The sequence below is a fragment of the Emydura macquarii genome, unplaced genomic scaffold (assembly GCF_026122565.2).
Source record: "Emydura macquarii macquarii isolate MOO-44397 ecotype Brisbane River unplaced genomic scaffold, CSIRO-AGI_Emac_v2 contig_3328, whole genome shotgun sequence".
Classification (NCBI taxonomy): domain Eukaryota; kingdom Metazoa; phylum Chordata; order Testudines; family Chelidae; genus Emydura; species Emydura macquarii.
Genome location: NW_027133465.1, coordinates 2,805,727 through 2,823,502, shown reverse-complemented (window position 1 = coordinate 2,823,502; position 17,776 = coordinate 2,805,727). Strand labels below are relative to the sequence as shown.

The following is a 17,776-nucleotide window of genomic DNA, read 5'->3' as shown; positions in this document are numbered from 1 at the left end:
GGGTGTGTACTGCCCCTCCCTGTATCTGCAGGGGTAGCTGTGCTGGAGTGGGGGCTCACCCTGGGGATGGCAGTTTTATATGCCAGTTGTGACTTTGCCACCAAGACTGCCTGGGATACTCACTGAGTCATCTTATCTCTGGCTGGGCTGGCCTGGCCCTGCCACCTCTTGGAGTTTTTCTAATGACTGTAGGATGGAGCCGTGTCAGGAGGGCGCCGTGGAATCGCATTAGTCTTCACTAATGCCTGGGAGACCTATTCCAATGTACTGATGTCTGCAAATTTCCAGGTCACCTTAGCAGTAGGAGACCTCCCTACATGGGCCCCACTGCAGTTTACTGTCTCCTCAATTAAAGATCACGTCAGGAGCCATCATCAGTCACCACCACTGGTAGCTCCTAATCAAGGGCCCACTCCTGCGCGGTGCTGGCCACACTCAACTCCGATGGCATCAGTGAGTGAAGGCTGCTGGCTCAGCACTTTGCATGGTCTAAGCCTCGGTGAATCATTCCTAAGTTAAACAGAAGCTGTCTCAGCCTGCACAAACATTGCTGTGGGGCCCACCCTTTGCTTCCCAGCCATCTATTAGCTCCATCCCTATTGGTACACAAACCACGCTCGAGGAATGCCAGTCCACCTCAGGCTCCGTGGCCAGGATGGCCTGAAATTTCAGGATTCCACTCCCACAATGGAAATTGCTTATTAGCATCTCCTTGCAAAGGGAGCGAGCAAAACTGCTCAGTGACCAGAGCCCAAAGTGTGCTATGGTTTTTGGCCATCCTCTCTGAACCACCTCACCCAGCATCTCCCTGAGCACTTCCAAAATTCTCACCCTGCCATGAAGCCCATGAAGCAAACATACGAAACTAACAACTCCTCACATCAATTATAAATAGCCCTTCTGAGCTAGCAAAATGTTCCTGCACCTGAGAAACCAGATGAGTTTATTATTGCCGCCAGGCTCTTCCCTGTCCCCTCTTGGCCACTTGCCTCCCTCACTTGTGTCATATTAAACTTAGTTTGTAGGTGCACTGGGGCAGAGCCCATATAGAATAATAAAAGATTGGACGGGACCTCAGGAGGGCATGTAGGCCAACCCCCTGCTCAAAGCAGGACCCACCCCAACTAAATCATCCCAGCCAGGGATTTGTCAAGCCGCACCTTAAAAACCACTAAAGATGGAGATTCCACCACCTCCCTAGGTAACCCATTCCAGTGCTTCACCACCCTCCTAGTGAAAAACTTTTTCCTAATGTCCATCTAGACCACCCCCACTGCAACTTGAGACCATTGCTCCTAGTTCTGTCATCTGCCACCACCGAGAACAACCTAGCCCCATCCTCCCTGGAACCCCCTTTCAGGTAGTTAAAGGCTGCTATCAAATCCCCCCCTCATTCTTCTCTTTTGCAGACTAAACAAGCCCAGTTCCCTCAGCCTCTCCTCAAAAGTCTTGTGCCGCAGCCCCCTAATCATTTTCATTGCCCTCTGCAAGACTCACTCCAATTTGTCCCAATCCTCGCTTTACAATAGATGTGAGGCACCTAGTGTGTAAGTGTATTATCAGGGGTATGCTTTCCTCTGGATTATCTGTAGGGTCTGATGGGATCCCTGACTAGACAGACCACCGGTCTGGTCTGGTCTGGTCTTGCATTTCCTAGTTTCCTTTATTTCAGCTTTTCCTTCCTTTCTGAAGCTCTTTGCATTACTCTGACATACCCCATTTTCTAGCAAACGTAGGTGTGTGGGTGTCACTATTTATAACTCCCCTTGGCACAGCAGCCCTGTTAACTGTGTTGACATGAACCAGCTCAGCTGCTGAATGAGCTCTGTCTCCCCTCCAGGGCCTCTTTAGGAAAAGCAGAACAGTGCTGCCTCCAATCCAACCCGGCTGATGCTGCCTAGCTGGAGAGCAGGACTGGGAAAACCCACAGCCTGGGGAACAGAGTGCCATAGCAAAATGGTTCAGTCAGAAAAGGAGTTCAGCCAGCAGCACAATTACTAGCCCACCTCACCCCCAACACAGGCCACGCTGCATTGGCTGGAGAAGAGGACTGGAGACTGGGTGGGCTGGAGGATGGGCTGGGAGGAAGGGCTCCAGCCAGCCCGGTGGCAATGAGGTGGAAAAGATGATACAGCCCCAGGCTGCGTAGCCCTTCCTGGAGTCCTGGGGGGCCATTGCAGCCAAGGGGAAACCCTCGGAGAGCGCAAATGGAGCTGTGCCTCCGGGGAGCTAGGGGTTAGAGCTGGGAGATAGGCTCGGGTCTTCTCACTGATAACCTTGGCCTCCCCTGTGGAGCTGGGAGTCTGCCAGCTTTAGGAATGGGCCCCAGGAGGGAGACTGGTGTGGGGGGAACGTTTCCTGCCCAGTGGCTGCACCGCAGGAGGGGATGATCGGGGCCTAAGGGCTCGGCCAGTTGTTCAGGCCTTCGGGGGGTGATTGTGCTCTGGTTGGTGCCGCACAGGAGCGAAGGAAGGGCCCAGCTGAGCTGAGCTGTGCAGGCCAGGCCAGGCCTGCCCCCGCTGTGCTCTCTCACGGACTCATACAGAAAAAGAGCCAGAAGGATTAAGCTGCCCCGTGCATGGTGTATTGTCACTGCTCACCCCGTGGAGGGCTCACTGCTGTACTAAGGCGTGACACATCTCACTCCCATTAGTGCTAGTCCAAAGCAGTGCAGAGATTCCCTGTCTGTGCACCAGTGGCCTATCATGGGTCTCTGCTGCCTGGAGGCCAATGCTTTCTTTTGTGCCCCCTGGTCGGTGGCAGCACCCCACGAGGGGGGGGTCTGCAGAGCCGTTTTCCGCTCTCCCCCACTCCCCCTTCCCTCGCTGTGGGGGCATCAGGTGCAGCTGGGAGCGGGAGTGACAGGGGCAGATACCCCCGGACCACCCCGTGGCAGGGAGGGGGGGCGTGACAGGCTCTGGTCCCCACAGCTCCCTCGTTGCACCCAGCACAGGGGCGGAGGGGCTGGGAGGTCTCTTGCTTCCCCTTCAGGGGGAGCCACAGGCCGCCAGCAGGCCTGAGCTGGGGTCGGTGTGGCTACTGGGTCCTGGCTACCTGCAACTGCGGGGGCAGCTCCGAGGAGGAGGGCTCAGGCCGGCGCCCAGGGGCACGGCCCCCCATCGTCCCCCTCGGTATGCCATTGCAGTGCACAGCTTTGGGACAAATGTCTTTGTTTAACCCTGGTTTGGCACTTTACATCACCCTATAGCCAGTGGAATAACCCCACGCTGGGCTACAGAGCATTAACACCCCAGTGGCTTTGGTCACAGAGGGAGAAACGTCCTAGTCCCTTCAGAACTAACTGGGGCATGTCACAGGGCCAGCCCTTTAAGGGAGCCGGCTACCCAGCCTACCTAGGACAGGCTGTGCCCAAGGGAATGAACAGCCCAGCTCCGCCCTGGGATAGCTAACTGCCGAGGCAGCTGGAAGACAGTGAAGCCTGAGCCTGATAAAAGGCTTAGGAGAGCTTGCAGGGAAGCTCCTGAGGAGAAAGGGGAGTGCAGGGCTCTCCAGGTAGGCAGAGGAGAGCTGCCCAGCCCAGGGAAGCCGGAGGCCTTACAGCGGGAGCTGCTGTCTCCCAGGGACTCCTGGTTTGGAACTCAAGTTTGATCTGGGCTCTGACTGAAAAGGGCTCCTCTCAGACGGCTTTATTAGAGGGAGAGCTATGGCTGTGGTGTATTTGGCTTCTCCTTGCTCAGGCTGTTAAAGGGACCTCATTCGTACCTCATTGAAGGTGCCCCTGTTACATAGCAGATGAGCTTTGGTTTCTATTGCACAGTTGCCCTGTTTCCATTACCCTGTGGTCACTAGACATTAACAGCTGATTAAAACTTTAAGGGCTCTACTTGTCTTAAGGGGCTGCAGAGCAGGCAGCGGAGAGCTGCCGCTTGCTGTGTGGTGCTGAAGGGTCTCGAGGGCAGGTCTACACGAAGTTTTGCAGCGGTGCACCTGTGCCGCTGTAATGAAGATGTTCTTACGTCGCCAGGACAGAAATCTGCTGTCAGCATAGCTAATCCACTTCGCCGAGAGGTGTTCGCTATGTCGATGGGAGAAGCTCTCCCATCAACGTAGCCCCGTCTACACAGGCATTTAGGTCAGTATAACTTTAAGATGCTCAGGGGCACAGATTTTTCACACCCCTGAGTGATGTAGTTATACTGATGTAAGTCTGTAGCATAGAGCAGGCCTGAGTGGCACTGAGGCCCAGATTCCCCCACAATTATTAGGCTCCTAACTTCCATTGAATGCAGTGGGAGTTCGGTACCGAAACACCTTGGAAGATCTGAGTGAAGGTGCTTCCTTGTGACAGCTCTCGCTCACGCAGGCTGAAGCCGTTAGCGTGTCAAACTGAAACCTTGTGTAGTCTTTTGCACCTTTCATTGGAGAATCTCAAATCAGTTGAATATTAGCTAACACACCACATTTTCACCAATGGTCTGATGGAGGCACAAAACATCAAGGTGCTTGGCAATGGTCACACAGCAAGGCAGTGGCAGAGTCAAGAATTGTGCCCCACAGTCCTGACCCGCTAGTGTTGCCAACCCTAAATATTCAATACCCACAACTCAGGCCACCCACACCATGAGATTTAAAATAAATATACGGGGTGATGGTGGTGGCAGCATTTGCCTTCTGCTTTTTGAGCTATTAGGGAGCATCTGGGTCCTGTTTTCAAGCTTTTCTTCACAGTGAAGAGGACTAGAACATTTTTTTTTTTAAATGAACAATGAGATTGTTCACCTAATCACGTGACGCCAGGACACCGAGTATCACAAGACTCCTAAATCCACAAGAACGGGCAATGCTGCATTCCTGGGCTCTAACCAGCAGAGCACACTCCGACAGCCAATAATGGAGCCTAAGTTACTAACCCTCTGCTGTAGCCTCAGTTTACAACAGATTCACTTTCCCCAGAGGTTAGCGTGCTTAGGAAGGCCCAGGCCCATCTCTAGTCCTTCTGACAATCAGGATCAGGCCTTCATTGCTGTCAACAGCTGGGTTTTTAAAATCCTGAGGCTTCAGGGACCCCCAGTGCATGGAGTGAGGCTTCAGCACCTCTGTGAATTAGGCCACTTTTACTTAGCAGCCTCACTGGAGACTATGGGGCCAGATTCTCAGCTAGTGTAAATTAACATAGCTCATAGACTTCACTGGAGTGATACCAACTTACACCACTTAAAGATGTTGCACTTAGGCACCTAAGATTGAAAATGTTGGATAGAGGAGAAGCCTGCCCTGGCAAGAAGATGGACTGGGTGATTGAATAGATTTTTGCGTTCTCTAACCTTAGGCTATAAGATGATGGAAAAAAATAATTATGGGATTTACAACTGGATGAATCCTGTTTTTCCTTTTAAATTGGCATATTTATAATCTACGAGTCTTGGTAATCAGCAAGCCACTTTATTTAAGAATATTGGGCCAGGTCTTCAGCTGATGTCAATTGGCAAATATAGCCCCAGCGAAATCGGATTTATATCAGCTGAGGATCTGGCCCAGGAAGAGCACCTGTGCTAGGAAATCATAGGGAAGGTTGCTTTGAAAAAAGCACTGTGCCTTTAAATAACTGATGTAATTAAAAAAAGAATATTCCAAGAGGATCCTTACGAGGAGATATTTTGGGGACTTGCTGGAGTCATTCTTGCTATGGTTTTGTTATTCCATCAGTGAGACCAACCCAATGCACACAATTCATGCGCAGCTGTAAAAAATTTTCCCAGTTTAGGGCTAAATTTATTAGCTTACTCTTAACACCACAAAGAGAAGGGAGTAACTAGTGATGAGTCAAGTGAAAACAGGACAGTGAGAAACCCAGAAGTAAAGAAGAGGTTGTCCATTATGAAAAGGATACATGTCAAATACAGGACACCACAGAGTGCCTCACAACTCTTCACAGGAGTGTTGTTATTCCCATTTCACAGATGGGGAAATCAAGGCAAAGACTTTCAGTGTCTTGCCAAGGAAGCACTGAATCAAGAATGGTACATACCCATCCTTCTGCTTTAACCGCTAGACAATACTATATTTTCCCTTTGTTTCAGTGAGGGAGGGGTTGAGATGGCAGCATCATCTAGTGGCTAGGGCACTGGATTGAGAGTCAGGGAAACAAGTTTTATTCCTGGCTCTGACCAGGGGCAAGTCATTTACCTCTTTGTGCCTCTGTTCTCCTGTGAACCCCTGATCTGTCTGCTCTATTTAGACTGTAAGCTCTTTGAAGCAGAGATAGTTTTATAGTGTATATTTGTACAGTGTATATATGGAGTGTATATTTGCACCATAGAGCTCCAGTCTCAGCTGGGCTTCTACACACTACTGTAATGTAATTCTTTAAAAAAGTGAGAATCTCTTCAAGATAGCTAAAAATAAATCCTCTCAGCCATCCGGAAATACAGTTTGCTCGTGTCTGTTCTAACACAATCAAGTCCAGGAACCACTGAAACACCTGCTAATATAAATCTTGACTAGATATCAGATTATTCTATCATCTCGTCATTTTATTTTTCTCCTCCCCCCTCCCCAGACAAACTTCCAACTCTCTCTCGATCCCAGTTTAATAAAACATATATGGGATGCGGATCACTTGTAAGACTCATGCTTATTGAGTCATGTTCTAGGTTTGCATATGGGTTTCAAGGTTACTTAGCTTGCCAGCAATGGCAGAGTTATGTGCAGGCTTCATGAAACAGGACAAAAGGAGAAAGCATGACTATGCAGCCTTCACATGTTGCATCAGCGTTTCAGACCCCAGCTTTCCCAATTTTGGGGGGGGGTGAGGGGGGGGAACCTCTGTTCCAACAAGCAGAGCCACTAGATTTCCAAATCAGCAGCTATCTTCATGGCCATTTTCTTATCAGGTCACTGAAAGATAACATGACCTATGAAAGTCCTAGTTTATGGTCAAGTTCTGAAATTTAGTTAAGGATCATTTTGGGTGAAATCCAGTCTGCAAATACAGACCCAATGCTGACCCTGAACAGATTACGAAGCAGGCTTCAAGACCTGCAGAGGCTCAGTGTTGTGATTAGCTGGAAATAGAGGAGTGTCTGTGACAGGGATGCACCCCCCCTCCCTCCACTGTTAAAAACTGCCTGTCTGCTGTGCTCATTTCTCTCATCATAACAGCCCCAAGCACCCTGAAAGGCTTTGGTGCCAAACAGCCTTCCTAGCATCCCGTTTAGACTTGCAGAAGCCAGGAAGATTCAGAGTCAGGGGAGCCCTCTGTCCACAGCCATGGATGAGTACTGCTCTGCCATCCGCAAGATGGAACACACCGTTATGTTTCCCAGCCTCCTCCGAGGTGTCTACATGGAACAGCGGGACGACACATCCACTGGTGATTTTGGCAACAAGGACCTGTATGAGTATTATAGCCAGCTGAAATCCATCAAACTCACACTGGAGGGTAGACTGCTGCCTCTAAATGAAAGCAAACACCAAATCACCAGCAGAGAGGAAGCAACAGAGAACGGAGAGGAGGCTGATCTTGAAGGACTGCTTTATCATCACTTTAGAGGCTTGTATCGTGTCCTGACCCACCTGACCAGAAAAGCCAATGCCCTGACCAAAAAATACAATGAAATTATAGGACAGATCAACCAAGAGTAAAATTACGCTTACCTGGTGAAACATCCATCAATAACTTCAGAAAAGGTGAGACCTCAGCTAACTGGCATCTTAGAAAACTTCAACAGAGATGTATCAAATAGCGTCCCCTCCCCTTCCTCCAAAATTTAAGTGATTATCAGACTAGTTTAACTGATAATTGTGTTATCAGTACCTAGAAACAGCAGGATCAAATCCTAGCAGGGAGATCCATCTCTTCCTTGCATGATAGATAAATTGTGCTGTATCCATTTTACCAAATGGGGGTCTTTAAAATGATCTTGAAGAGGCAACTAAAAGATGGATTTAATTATTTGTTTTAAGGCAGTCACTTCATGATGGCTAAAAATAATCCATGCTTTCAGATAGATCTTAATAACTAAGGCTCTCTCTGCTGCTGTGTGCAGACACTAGAGAACACAGAGCATTGTAGCAAGATTAGTGTTTTGGCTGAGGGTCCTTGGGAATAGCATGTGTTGGCGACCCTAGTGGCTATTGTACTGCAGTTTGCAAAGTGCTCTGGGATGAAAGCTGTTCTATGAAGATTACACTAATTTTCTGACAAATTAGAAAAATACAAGCACTGTAACAGTTTGTAATTAACTCATCAGTGAACAGTTAATTCCAAGCTCTTGGAGGCAGGCACTGTATTTTGTGCATGTGTGCGCATGCATGTGTACACATGCACTGCACCTAGCACGAAGAGATTTTGATTCAGTCCTCGAGGCACACTCAACGATAGATAGATGATAGATAGATAGATAGATAGATCGTAACAGAGCTACGGTCCATGGGGCAAACCACATCTCTTATACTTCTTGTAATAAACGGAGGATTAATGGGGATTAGTAGGTGGCAAAGACTTAATAAAAACTGTACTTTGTGTAATTTTAAAACTCAGGTATGATTCAAGCATTGCAATCTAGTTATGCTTTCCTGGGGTGGCTATTTTGAATGCAGTATCGAAAGCAATACTTCCCCCACCAGGCATACAGAAAATGCCAAAATTACTATTTGATGATTTTTTCACAGGACAACTCGCCACTCCTGTGCTGCACAAAGCTGACGTCCTGCAGCAAGTACTGTTGGTGAATTACTTGACTGACAAGGATGCTGGCCATCTGATAGCCACTGTTTTCTAATAACCAGAATAAATGTGATCATAGCCTCATTGTCCAACTCAAATACTTCACACACATTAATTTTCAACTATCGGGGCAAAAATCATTGTGTTATTCTACTGCTATGTGAAGTTTGAAAATCAGTTATAAAATAATCCTCTTTTCTTACTTGTAAAAGTGGGCTGCTTCAATTCACTACTTGGTAATAAAGCATCACAAAACTAAAATGATCTTTTAGGTCTGTTTGGTTTTTTACAAACTGTGGCCTAATAAAACCAATTCTTGGGCAATATGAATCCCATCTTCTGCTTGCTATGCTAGTTGCCCCTTGAATACCATATTAAAGCCAAGGTTTTGGTCCTAATCTTCAAGGCGTCAATGGTTATATGCAGGATACCTGAAAGACCACGGAGAATTAAAAAATGAGGAACTAAGGCGATAGCTCCGCTCCTCAGGCACGTGTAACTCTCCACCTCAAGCATAAAGGTTGGCTGTGGAGAAGTCAGGGTTCTTCCTCAAGGGTTTGTCTGAGGCTGTGGAATGAACTCCACTAGGAACTAAAAACTTAACCAACCTCACTACCCTCCACTCCAAGAATAAGGTGCATATCTTCAAACTGCTTCTCTAACACCCACAGAGCACAGGGGACATAACACATTAAATTAATTAAAAATTAGAAATAAAAACCCATTCAATTTCTCCTTCACATGTCATTCTTTCCCTTTTCCTACTGATGGATGCTAGCCATGACTTCAATGGGGCCAGTATTTCACTCACAGGATTTTTCTCTCCCTACAGCAGCAAAGCCCCGGTTGTCCGGGAATGAGGCAGGAGGGGACATACTTTGGCTCTTGGGGAGGAAGGTGATGACTGCTTCAAGCAGAAAACACAGTGGTAGTTGATTAAGATAAGTGTTACTGGCAGCATTACTAGAGAATATTTGTCCATTCTCTTGGGTGCAGGATAAACCCATTGTTCCCTAACAGCTTTAGCTGGTTGCTTGGATTTGCACAAAACATACCACAACAGACAAATGGGATCATCAAAGGAGGGGGAATAGAAATAAGGGTCTTCAATAAGTTAACAAAAAAGTTATGCCATCCTACTTTTCCCCTGCCATGTTTTAAACAGAGCCAACGTCCGCCTTGCTGATTTCACCATGTTACTTGTCGGTTTGCTTCAATAAACTCTCACCTTATTATATATTGCACCATATACCCAGGCTTTTGGGCTGTGCATCACAATTGACTGATCTCAACACCGTTCTGGGAATGTTGTTTGTTCACTGCTAGGGCAGAGGCACTACAATTTTTGTAGAATCACATGAAAGAAAGGGGTTCTGCTCTCCCATTAGGTCGTGACTGCATGGTAGTTATTACACAATACCCATAATTCCTTCTTCCCCAGAATATTTATCATTCAGAATGCTCCCCTCCCCATATAATATTTATAATGTAGAACAAATTTTGAGACTAAAATACTTGATATGTCTATTTTAAGCAGAAAGAGTGATGGAGGCAACCTGATTAAGGAAGGTTAATCAAGTCTCTGCCATGTGTCATCTGGAGTTAGGAATGATTATTGACATTGCACTGCAGTTAAAAAACAAAAGCAGAGGGCATGCGATCTAAACAGATCAAATTGCAAGGGCTCCTCTAAGCAACAGGCATTCTAAAGATTAATTTCAAACACTGCAGGAAGCAAATGCAGTGCCTTACATAAGGTTGTTGCATTTTTGGATTCAATAGCATTGTATCTGCTCTAGATTGTTCCAATTTATTAACAGCACATATGGGAAAACCAATCTGAGATATTAGCTACCTGATAAGTAGCATATCAAGTTGTGCTCCCACAGGGGTCTGTCCTGGGTCTGGCATTACTCAGTATTTTTATCAACTACTTGGCTGATAGAGTGGACAGTATGCTTATAAAATCTGCAGATGACAACATGCTGGGAAGGGTTACATGTACATTGGAAGACAGGATCTGAATTCAAAATTATCTTGAGAAATTGGAGAATCGGTCTGAAATCAGTAAGAAGAAATTGAGTCAATATTCTGGGTTGTATTAACAGGAGAGTCCTATGTAAGACAATACAGACAAGTGCAAAAATAATTGTAAGGGGTTTAGTATGACTACACCTAGAAATGGAAAAATCAAATGCACAACTACAAAAAAGGAGAGATAAAAATAATCTAACAATAAGGATAGTTAAGCACTGGAACAGGTTACCTAAGGAGGCCATGAAATCCCCATCACTGGAGGTTTTTAAAACCAGATTAGACAAACACCTGTCAGGGACGGTCTAGGTATACTTAACCCTGCTTCAGTACAAGGAGATGGACTAGAATAGAGGACCTTTTGAGGTCCCATTCAGCCCAACATTTTCAGGATTCTGTACAAGGATAAAGAAAAGTTTGAACAGTGACAGCAGCAAAATAACAGGTTTAAATATGGCAACAAATTCTGTGCCAAACAAGGGCATTCATGTGCTCAAAGCATGGCCCAGAAATGATAAACTATGATATGCACCAAACAGGGAACAGTTTGCGCAAACATGGAAAAGCTTACTCATGAGTTAAACTTTAGCTAATTTTTCAGACATTTGTCTTGGATATCAAGTCAATAATCAGTAGTTGGTCTGAGTCACACCACCCCCAAACCACAACTTTCTTTGAATGTCTAGTTTCAGCACCTGTGTGTGTGTGTGTGTGTGTGTGTGTGGGGGGGGGGGGGGGACCTGTGGATACTCAGCACGTGTGTGTGTGTGTGTGGGTGGGTAGGGTAATTTGGAGGCCTAACCTAAAGCACCAAAACTGGAAAAATTTGGATCTAAGTAATAATGGCAGAGAGAAAGCAAGTGGAGAACAGAGATCCTAAAAGGGATCAAATATGGATGCCTTGCCAATACTGCATTCTCTCTCAGTTGGTGTGGAAACCTTTTCTAGCTAGACTGACTTTGGCCCTGATCCTGTAATAAGTTCTGCATAGGCAAGGCCACAGTGTGACCAAGACTCAAGGAATGTGTTGATAACAGAAGGCAGGAATTAAATTTCATTCTGAGGAAGGAGACTTGTATTTTCCTCTACCTTAAACAGACTAGTAACTGAGCTCCACCACTTTCTTTGGTACAGTAGTTCTAATTTCACAATAGTTAACTAAAGAGGCAACTCAAAATTTCTAACATTTAAATATAACAAAAGGGGGCTAAATGCATTGCAAATTATTGGGATAAATATTAACAAGTGGAAGACACTAATTCTTCATAATTTTAATAATTATACAGTTAAGGATTTTCTTTTGTTTTTCAGCCCGTTGCATTTGAACAGTAACTGACATACAGCCTGCTCAAATATATTTGGGAGTGATCTCACAAAACACGATTTGCTGAACAAGTCCGTAGTTCTTGAGAAGTTTTCAGCGAACTGGAACGAAGTCCTCCAAAATTTCAGCAAAGGTTTTCTTCTCTACAAAAAGTAACCAAGGACAATTAGGAAAGGTTATTCGGCATTTAGATATTTTTTTTTTTTTTTTTTTATAAAAAGGTCAATATTTGATCAATAATCAGTAAGTCAGAACATTTGCTATGGGCCAGATCCAAAGCCAGCTGACGTCAATAGCATTCTGTCTTTCATTAATTCCAGTGAGCTTTGGATCAGGCTCTATTACAGTAGCACCTTGAGTCACATACTAACCATTCCTCTCCCCCCTTCTCAGAAGGTTTAATAGCAGAGCCCTGTAAGGAGTTATCATATCGAGAACTTTCCTACTTCTACAGAATGTTTACTGGCACATAATGGAAAATCATAACTGAACTGCACTTAACCAAATATATGTTGCTAGGCAGTAAATTGGAGTTCCCTCCCCATCATATTTGTTTGTTCACTTGCTAATTTTCTAAAATTCAGTCACAATGGCTCTCTCGGGCAATGCTAGTTAGCAAGATTCAACTGTACTATGGGGCCATAATGATTCTTAGTTCACCTGGTATGTTAGTCTGTTTGAATATTCACTAATTTGTTGATACAGTGCATGTTGCAATCCAGGTAAATTGAGGATCATCGCTCCTGGCCTCATGAAGAATGTTGCATTGACTTCAAAGGACTATGAATATGGCTTTTAATGCCCAGAATTTGGGGAAGAAGAAATTGGGCTAAACTCCACCTAATATCTGATCCAGACTAGAAATGAAGGAACCGTCTGAGGAGGCAGTTCTCTTCTCTGCCTGAGTAGCAGTTTTCAGTGAATGTGGCTAGCAGAAGATGGGGTTGTGTTAGGTCGGAAGAGAAGTAAAACTCTGGCAAAAAGTATGTCTTGAAAAAATTATAGGAGGAGTTAAAATACCTCCTCCCCTACAACCCTTCAGAAAGGGAGAAAACTCAAGATAGGCATCAAGCTAGTGACAGACCTTTTACTTTTGTAACAAACACAATGGCACCCTAGTGACTGATCAAGAGCTAAGTTTCCATTCTTACAAACATCATCTATAATGAGTGCCTACAATGCCTGAATCACAGAGAATTATTCTATTGTTCACTAAGTTAGCTTAAGTACAATTTCCAGTCTTCCTCTGAAGGGATAACAGTGGGCTCATTAGCCATTTTTCATCATCAGTTTCTGAAAAAAGTGATCATAGTTGCAGACTAACCACCCTGCTTCCCTATCTCTACACCAAAAATTTTAGGATTCAAGAGGAGGCAATATTTCAGAACTATTAAAATTACAGCAATGGCACAAAGTTGAAGCATGGGACAAAGCAAAGAACAGATTAACTGGGCTGTCATAGTGAACAGCAATCACAGTTCAGAGAACTGAATTTCAGGCCTCATAAGGGTACATGAAAAATTGTCCAAAGGATGCTTTTGATGCAAACACTGCAGCTCATGGAGATTTAAGCTGAAGTGTGATTCTGCAAGAATGACAGGGGGTGGGGGAGTGGAGAGGTTCAACTTCATTCTCTCACTTAGTGTAAAATAAAACAAACAAAGTCAATTTTTTTTCCTAATTCCCAGCTGTCAAAGTCAAAATGGATCTGAAAAGCAAGCTGGGTTCAGTCTGCCTCACATCATCACCACTAGATCTCTAGTGGGAATTTAACAGACAGTTCCTATTGATATCAAATAAGATCAGAGAATTTAGCAAAACCTTTGAAGCAATGGAACAGCCTCCAGAGGAGGTAGTAGAAGCCAATCAAATTGCATGTTTAAACCTAGAAACCCTAGAGACAACATGTATTGCAGAGACCAGCCCCACAATGGATAACCTACTACCATTTATATTGTAAGCTTTTTGGGACAGGTGCCATCTCTCATTATAAATTAGCAAAATGCCTGGCACAGGATAGCCCCAGTCTTGGTTGCATTACCAGACTACAAAAGACAATAAACTAGGTCTTTTCCATCTCTAACATCCATAATTCAGTTTGCTCCTCTTCCATAGCTGTATTGCTGCTGCATTGTTTACTATTAAAAGCTTATTTCCTTTGTGAACTAAATGGAAACAACAGAAAACAACCAAGGCAGCAGATCTGTTGAGTAAGAAAGGTCCATTTTTATATAACTTTCCTGATCACAACCACGCTTTAAATTGTGAGTCAGCCACAGAGGTGACACTAGCCAGTTGTGGCCTGTTATGAAAGATTGGATTCTGACTTTGGCATACCTGTATTTATCACTTATTAACTAGTATGCAAGGCCTTTCTTAAAAGAGGAACTCAATATACCTTTTTGCTTAAAATCTTCTGGATGGCGTCTAATGTATTCCATCAGTTCTCTGTCCTGTTTAGCACACATATACTTTTCACGTTTAGTAAGATAATATCCAACAAAAAAGCCCACGGTGGTAAACAGGACCTGACGGTGCACTCCTGAAATGTGGGGAAAAAATCCAGAGAAAGTGATAAGTAAAGTTTTAGTTATCATTGCTACATATGGCAGGTAAGATTTTTCTTTTCCCCTGCTTTCAACATACGTTAGTAAAAGACTCATACAACCACAACGAGCTATTTGGTGGCCACAAGATATACCTACCTGATCCAGCAATGGAAGATTTAGAGAGCACCAACTAATTTGTATGGGTATTTTATTTTTAGAACAATCAATGCAGTGTACTCTTCAGTGCTATTCTCAGATAAGGGCTTAAAATAATAATGACAATCACAATTAGCCCTTAAACAGTTCTTTACATTTTCAGAGCATTAACTAATTCAGGAGGTCTCAGACATTTCCCTATTGGGATCTCCTCCCTCCCATCTAGCCAGAATCTAATACAGTTCTCTCCTATTTAACAGTACAGAAAATGCAAGATGGTCATGACCCTCAGGTTGACAAGACCTGAATTAATTAATCTTCACTTTGGTTTCTTCATCTCATGATGCAAGGAGTTTATTATCAAACCTATTTTACTAAAAGGAGAGAACTAACCGCACAAAGCAAGTCAGTGGTAAAACTGGGATTGGAATAGATCTGACTCTTAATCCTGTGCTTATTTCTCCAGACCTGATACCTGCCAGCCAAAGAGCAGCACACGCTGAGAAACATGACATCCCATTTTCCTTGCTATTGGGAGTGGATGCAGAGTTGGCTTCCTTGGTGCTGGCCACTGAATCCCATTTTTCATAGTGGTTTTTGCTAGTATTTGCTACAATTAAGGGGCTTCTCTTTACCACCATTCTCCCCCCTTCCCCACAGTAAAGAGTTATTCACCTCACATCACAAAGGTTAGCAAAACTGGAAGGGTTGATAGGACTGGACCATGACATGCCGCCCCCCTCCCCCCTCAAAAATAGGAGCCTTACCTTCAGAATGGATACCTAGTACAGATGAGACTTTCAGCCTTCAACATGAAGGCTGCAAGTCACTATATTTAAGATCCCAATTTAAATAAAAGACGCCCAGATTGCTGCATATTTATTACAGGTGACACCTTGCACAATCTGAATTTACTATTATTGGAGTCATGGTCTGGAGATTAGTAGCTCTGATACAGGAAAAATCCTCAAGAAAAGGATGAATCATTATTTGGGCTCTCAGAACATAGACACCTAACTAGGATTATGACAGTGCTTGCTCATGTGCACAGAACTGATCACCAGTAATGGAGGTGGGGGAAAGAATTTCCCCATGTGCCATCAGGGACTGGGCAGTGGACAAGATGGTATTACACCTTCATCTGAAACATGAAGCAGGAATCCCCAGTCAAGATCAGACGGACACACACCATACACCTACAACCCTGGAACTACACGGGAGGATGTCTTGATGAGCTTGGACTACATTCATCTTCCATAACGGGGTACATAATACAGATGAGACTGCAACTATCAAGTGTTCAGGATAAACAATGTGGAACAATGGGAGGGATTCCCATCATAATCCACAGCTGCCAGCTGAAACTAGCTGTCTAACGTAAAAACCCAAAGCATAAAAGGAAATAGGAGAGAGATGGAGGCGTTATTGGTACGAGACCCACACTGGCCTCCTACACCCAGGGGCACTGTCTGGGCTGAGAGGAGGGAGAGTTCAGACACTTCAGTGGGGTGCAGGCTCACCCCCTGCCAGGGGAGGGACCTTCTCCTCCAGCCCGGCTGGAGGTTCCCTGGGGCAGAGACAGTGTTTTCATTGTGCATGTGTAGAGTGCCAGCGCAGGACGGAGCCTGGGGCACAACTGGGGCTCCCAGCCCCTCCCACAATAAATAAATAAAATAATTAATCCCTTCTTCCGTCAGGAACGACTCGCTGGCCCTCCGAGGTCACCCCCTCCCACGCACACCACCCCCGCCAGCTCAATCCAGACAGCTCCCACCCCCCCCACTTCCTATTCAACAGCCTCCCAACGGTCCTGCCCCTCCCCCCCGCGGCCCCTCACCGGCGCGCACGGCCGGGCGCCGGTTGAAGGAGTTGTCCACCACCGCCGTCAGCCAGCCCACCAGCGCCAGCCACAGCGAGTTTCGGCTCACGAGGGGCGGCGGCGGCAGCTCCCGATGCTCGTCGGGCAGGAACACCATGGCGGCCGGAGCGGAGCGCGCCGAGCGCCGCAGCAGGCCCCGCCGCCGGCAGTTCAAGGGCAAGCCCAGCCGCGGCCCGCCCCGAATAGCGGCCCCGCCGCAGCCCGGACACCCAGGTTCCGCCCGCCCCCGCGCCGCGCTTACAGCCCCTGGTCGAGCGCGCGGGGAGAGCAGGCGGCGGAAATGGGGGGGAGGGGGATAGCGCGGGTCCTCGCGGGGCGGGGGGGGGGGGGGTAGCGCGTTTCCAAGCCTCCCCGCAGATTTACTGAACGCCCGGAAACCAGGCCGACTTCCGGAGAACCGTTGTTCCGGCTAGCCCCGCCTCTTCCGCCCCGAGGCCCCGCCCACCGTCCGTTCCCTCTTGGCCTCGGGTTCCCCCTCCCAGTCCTACCCGCTTCCCTTCCCCTCCCCCACCCGGGCGAGCGACAACGGGGGGAGGGACGCGCGGTGAGCAGCGGCGGAGGAGACAGAGACAGAGACAGCGGCGGGGAAGGCCGAGGGGGAGCTGGGGGAAAGAGCGATGCCCGTGGACGGCGGGGTCGGGCCGGAGCGGGGGTGGGGGTGGACTGGAGTGGAGTGCAGGGGTGGGGGGGAAGAGGCCCGGCCCTTTTAAATTACAGGGCCCTGGGCAATTGCTCCCTTTGTGTGGTTCTCCCCTCCCCCCAGTCGCTTTAGTGGCAGACAGGCTCCGGCTCGCTCCTGGTTCCGCGGAAATGAAGTCTCTGAGTGCTGGAGAATGACTGTAGCCCAGGGGACGGGAGATCTGCACTCGCCTGCCCCTGGCTGTAGCAGGGAGCACAGCAAAGCTCGCTGCCTGGGTCCATAGGCACTGGGGAACTGCTGGAATCAGAGGGAGGGAAGATCAGAGCTGCCCTTCCCCGGCTCCAGCAGAGAGCAAAGTGCTCTGCCTGGGTCCATAGGCGCTGGGGTCCCTGCTGGAGCTAGGGGGAGGGGAGCACTGACCATCTGTCCCCCTGGCTGCAGAAGAGAGCCACTTCCTAGGGACCCAGGTGGTGCGCATGGGGCTACAGGATGCCTGCAGTTTCCC

The 17,776-nt window shown here is 46.8% G+C and overlaps 2 protein-coding genes across 2 annotated transcripts; one reads left to right on the top strand and one right to left on the bottom strand.

The window, feature by feature from the left end:
- Positions 1–7,095: 7,095 nt before the first annotated feature.
- THRSP (thyroid hormone responsive) lies at positions 7,096–8,772 on the top strand. Its single transcript, XM_067533199.1, has 2 exons — positions 7,096–7,650; positions 8,635–8,772. Exon 1 carries the CDS (start codon positions 7,231–7,233, stop codon positions 7,603–7,605), a length of 375 nt encoding a protein of 124 aa, XP_067389300.1. The 5' UTR covers positions 7,096–7,230; the 3' UTR covers positions 7,606–7,650; positions 8,635–8,772.
- A 3,200-nt stretch (positions 8,773–11,972) lies between these two features.
- NDUFC2 (NADH:ubiquinone oxidoreductase subunit C2) lies at positions 11,973–16,881 on the bottom strand. Its single transcript, XM_067533248.1, has 3 exons — positions 16,590–16,881; positions 14,446–14,589; positions 11,973–12,190 (listed from the first exon to the last, which is right to left on the bottom strand). The coding sequence occupies exons 1-3, from the start codon at positions 16,726–16,728 to the stop codon at positions 12,141–12,143; spliced, it is 333 nt and encodes a 110-aa protein (XP_067389349.1). The 5' UTR covers positions 16,729–16,881; the 3' UTR covers positions 11,973–12,140.
- Between the last annotated feature and the right edge of the window lie 895 nt (positions 16,882–17,776).

What these genes read in the sequence shown, in the direction of transcription:
- THRSP (XM_067533199.1), top strand. Translation starts at nt 7,231, where the DNA reads ATGGATGAGTACTGCTCTGCCATCCGCAAGATGGAACACACCGTTATG.
- NDUFC2 (XM_067533248.1), bottom strand. Translation starts at nt 16,728, where the DNA reads ATGGTGTTCCTGCCCGACGAGCATCGGGAGCTGCCGCCGCCGCCCCTC. An exon ending in GCGCCCGGCCGTGCGCGCCG is followed by an intron (nt 14,590 to 16,589) that starts GTGAGGGGCCGC and finishes CCCACATTTCAG; the next exon opens with GAGTGCACCGTCAGGTCCTG. An exon ending in AGAAGATTTTAAGCAAAAAG is followed by an intron (nt 12,191 to 14,445) that starts GTATATTGAGTT and finishes TACTTTTTGTAG; the next exon opens with AGAAGAAAACCTTTGCTGAA.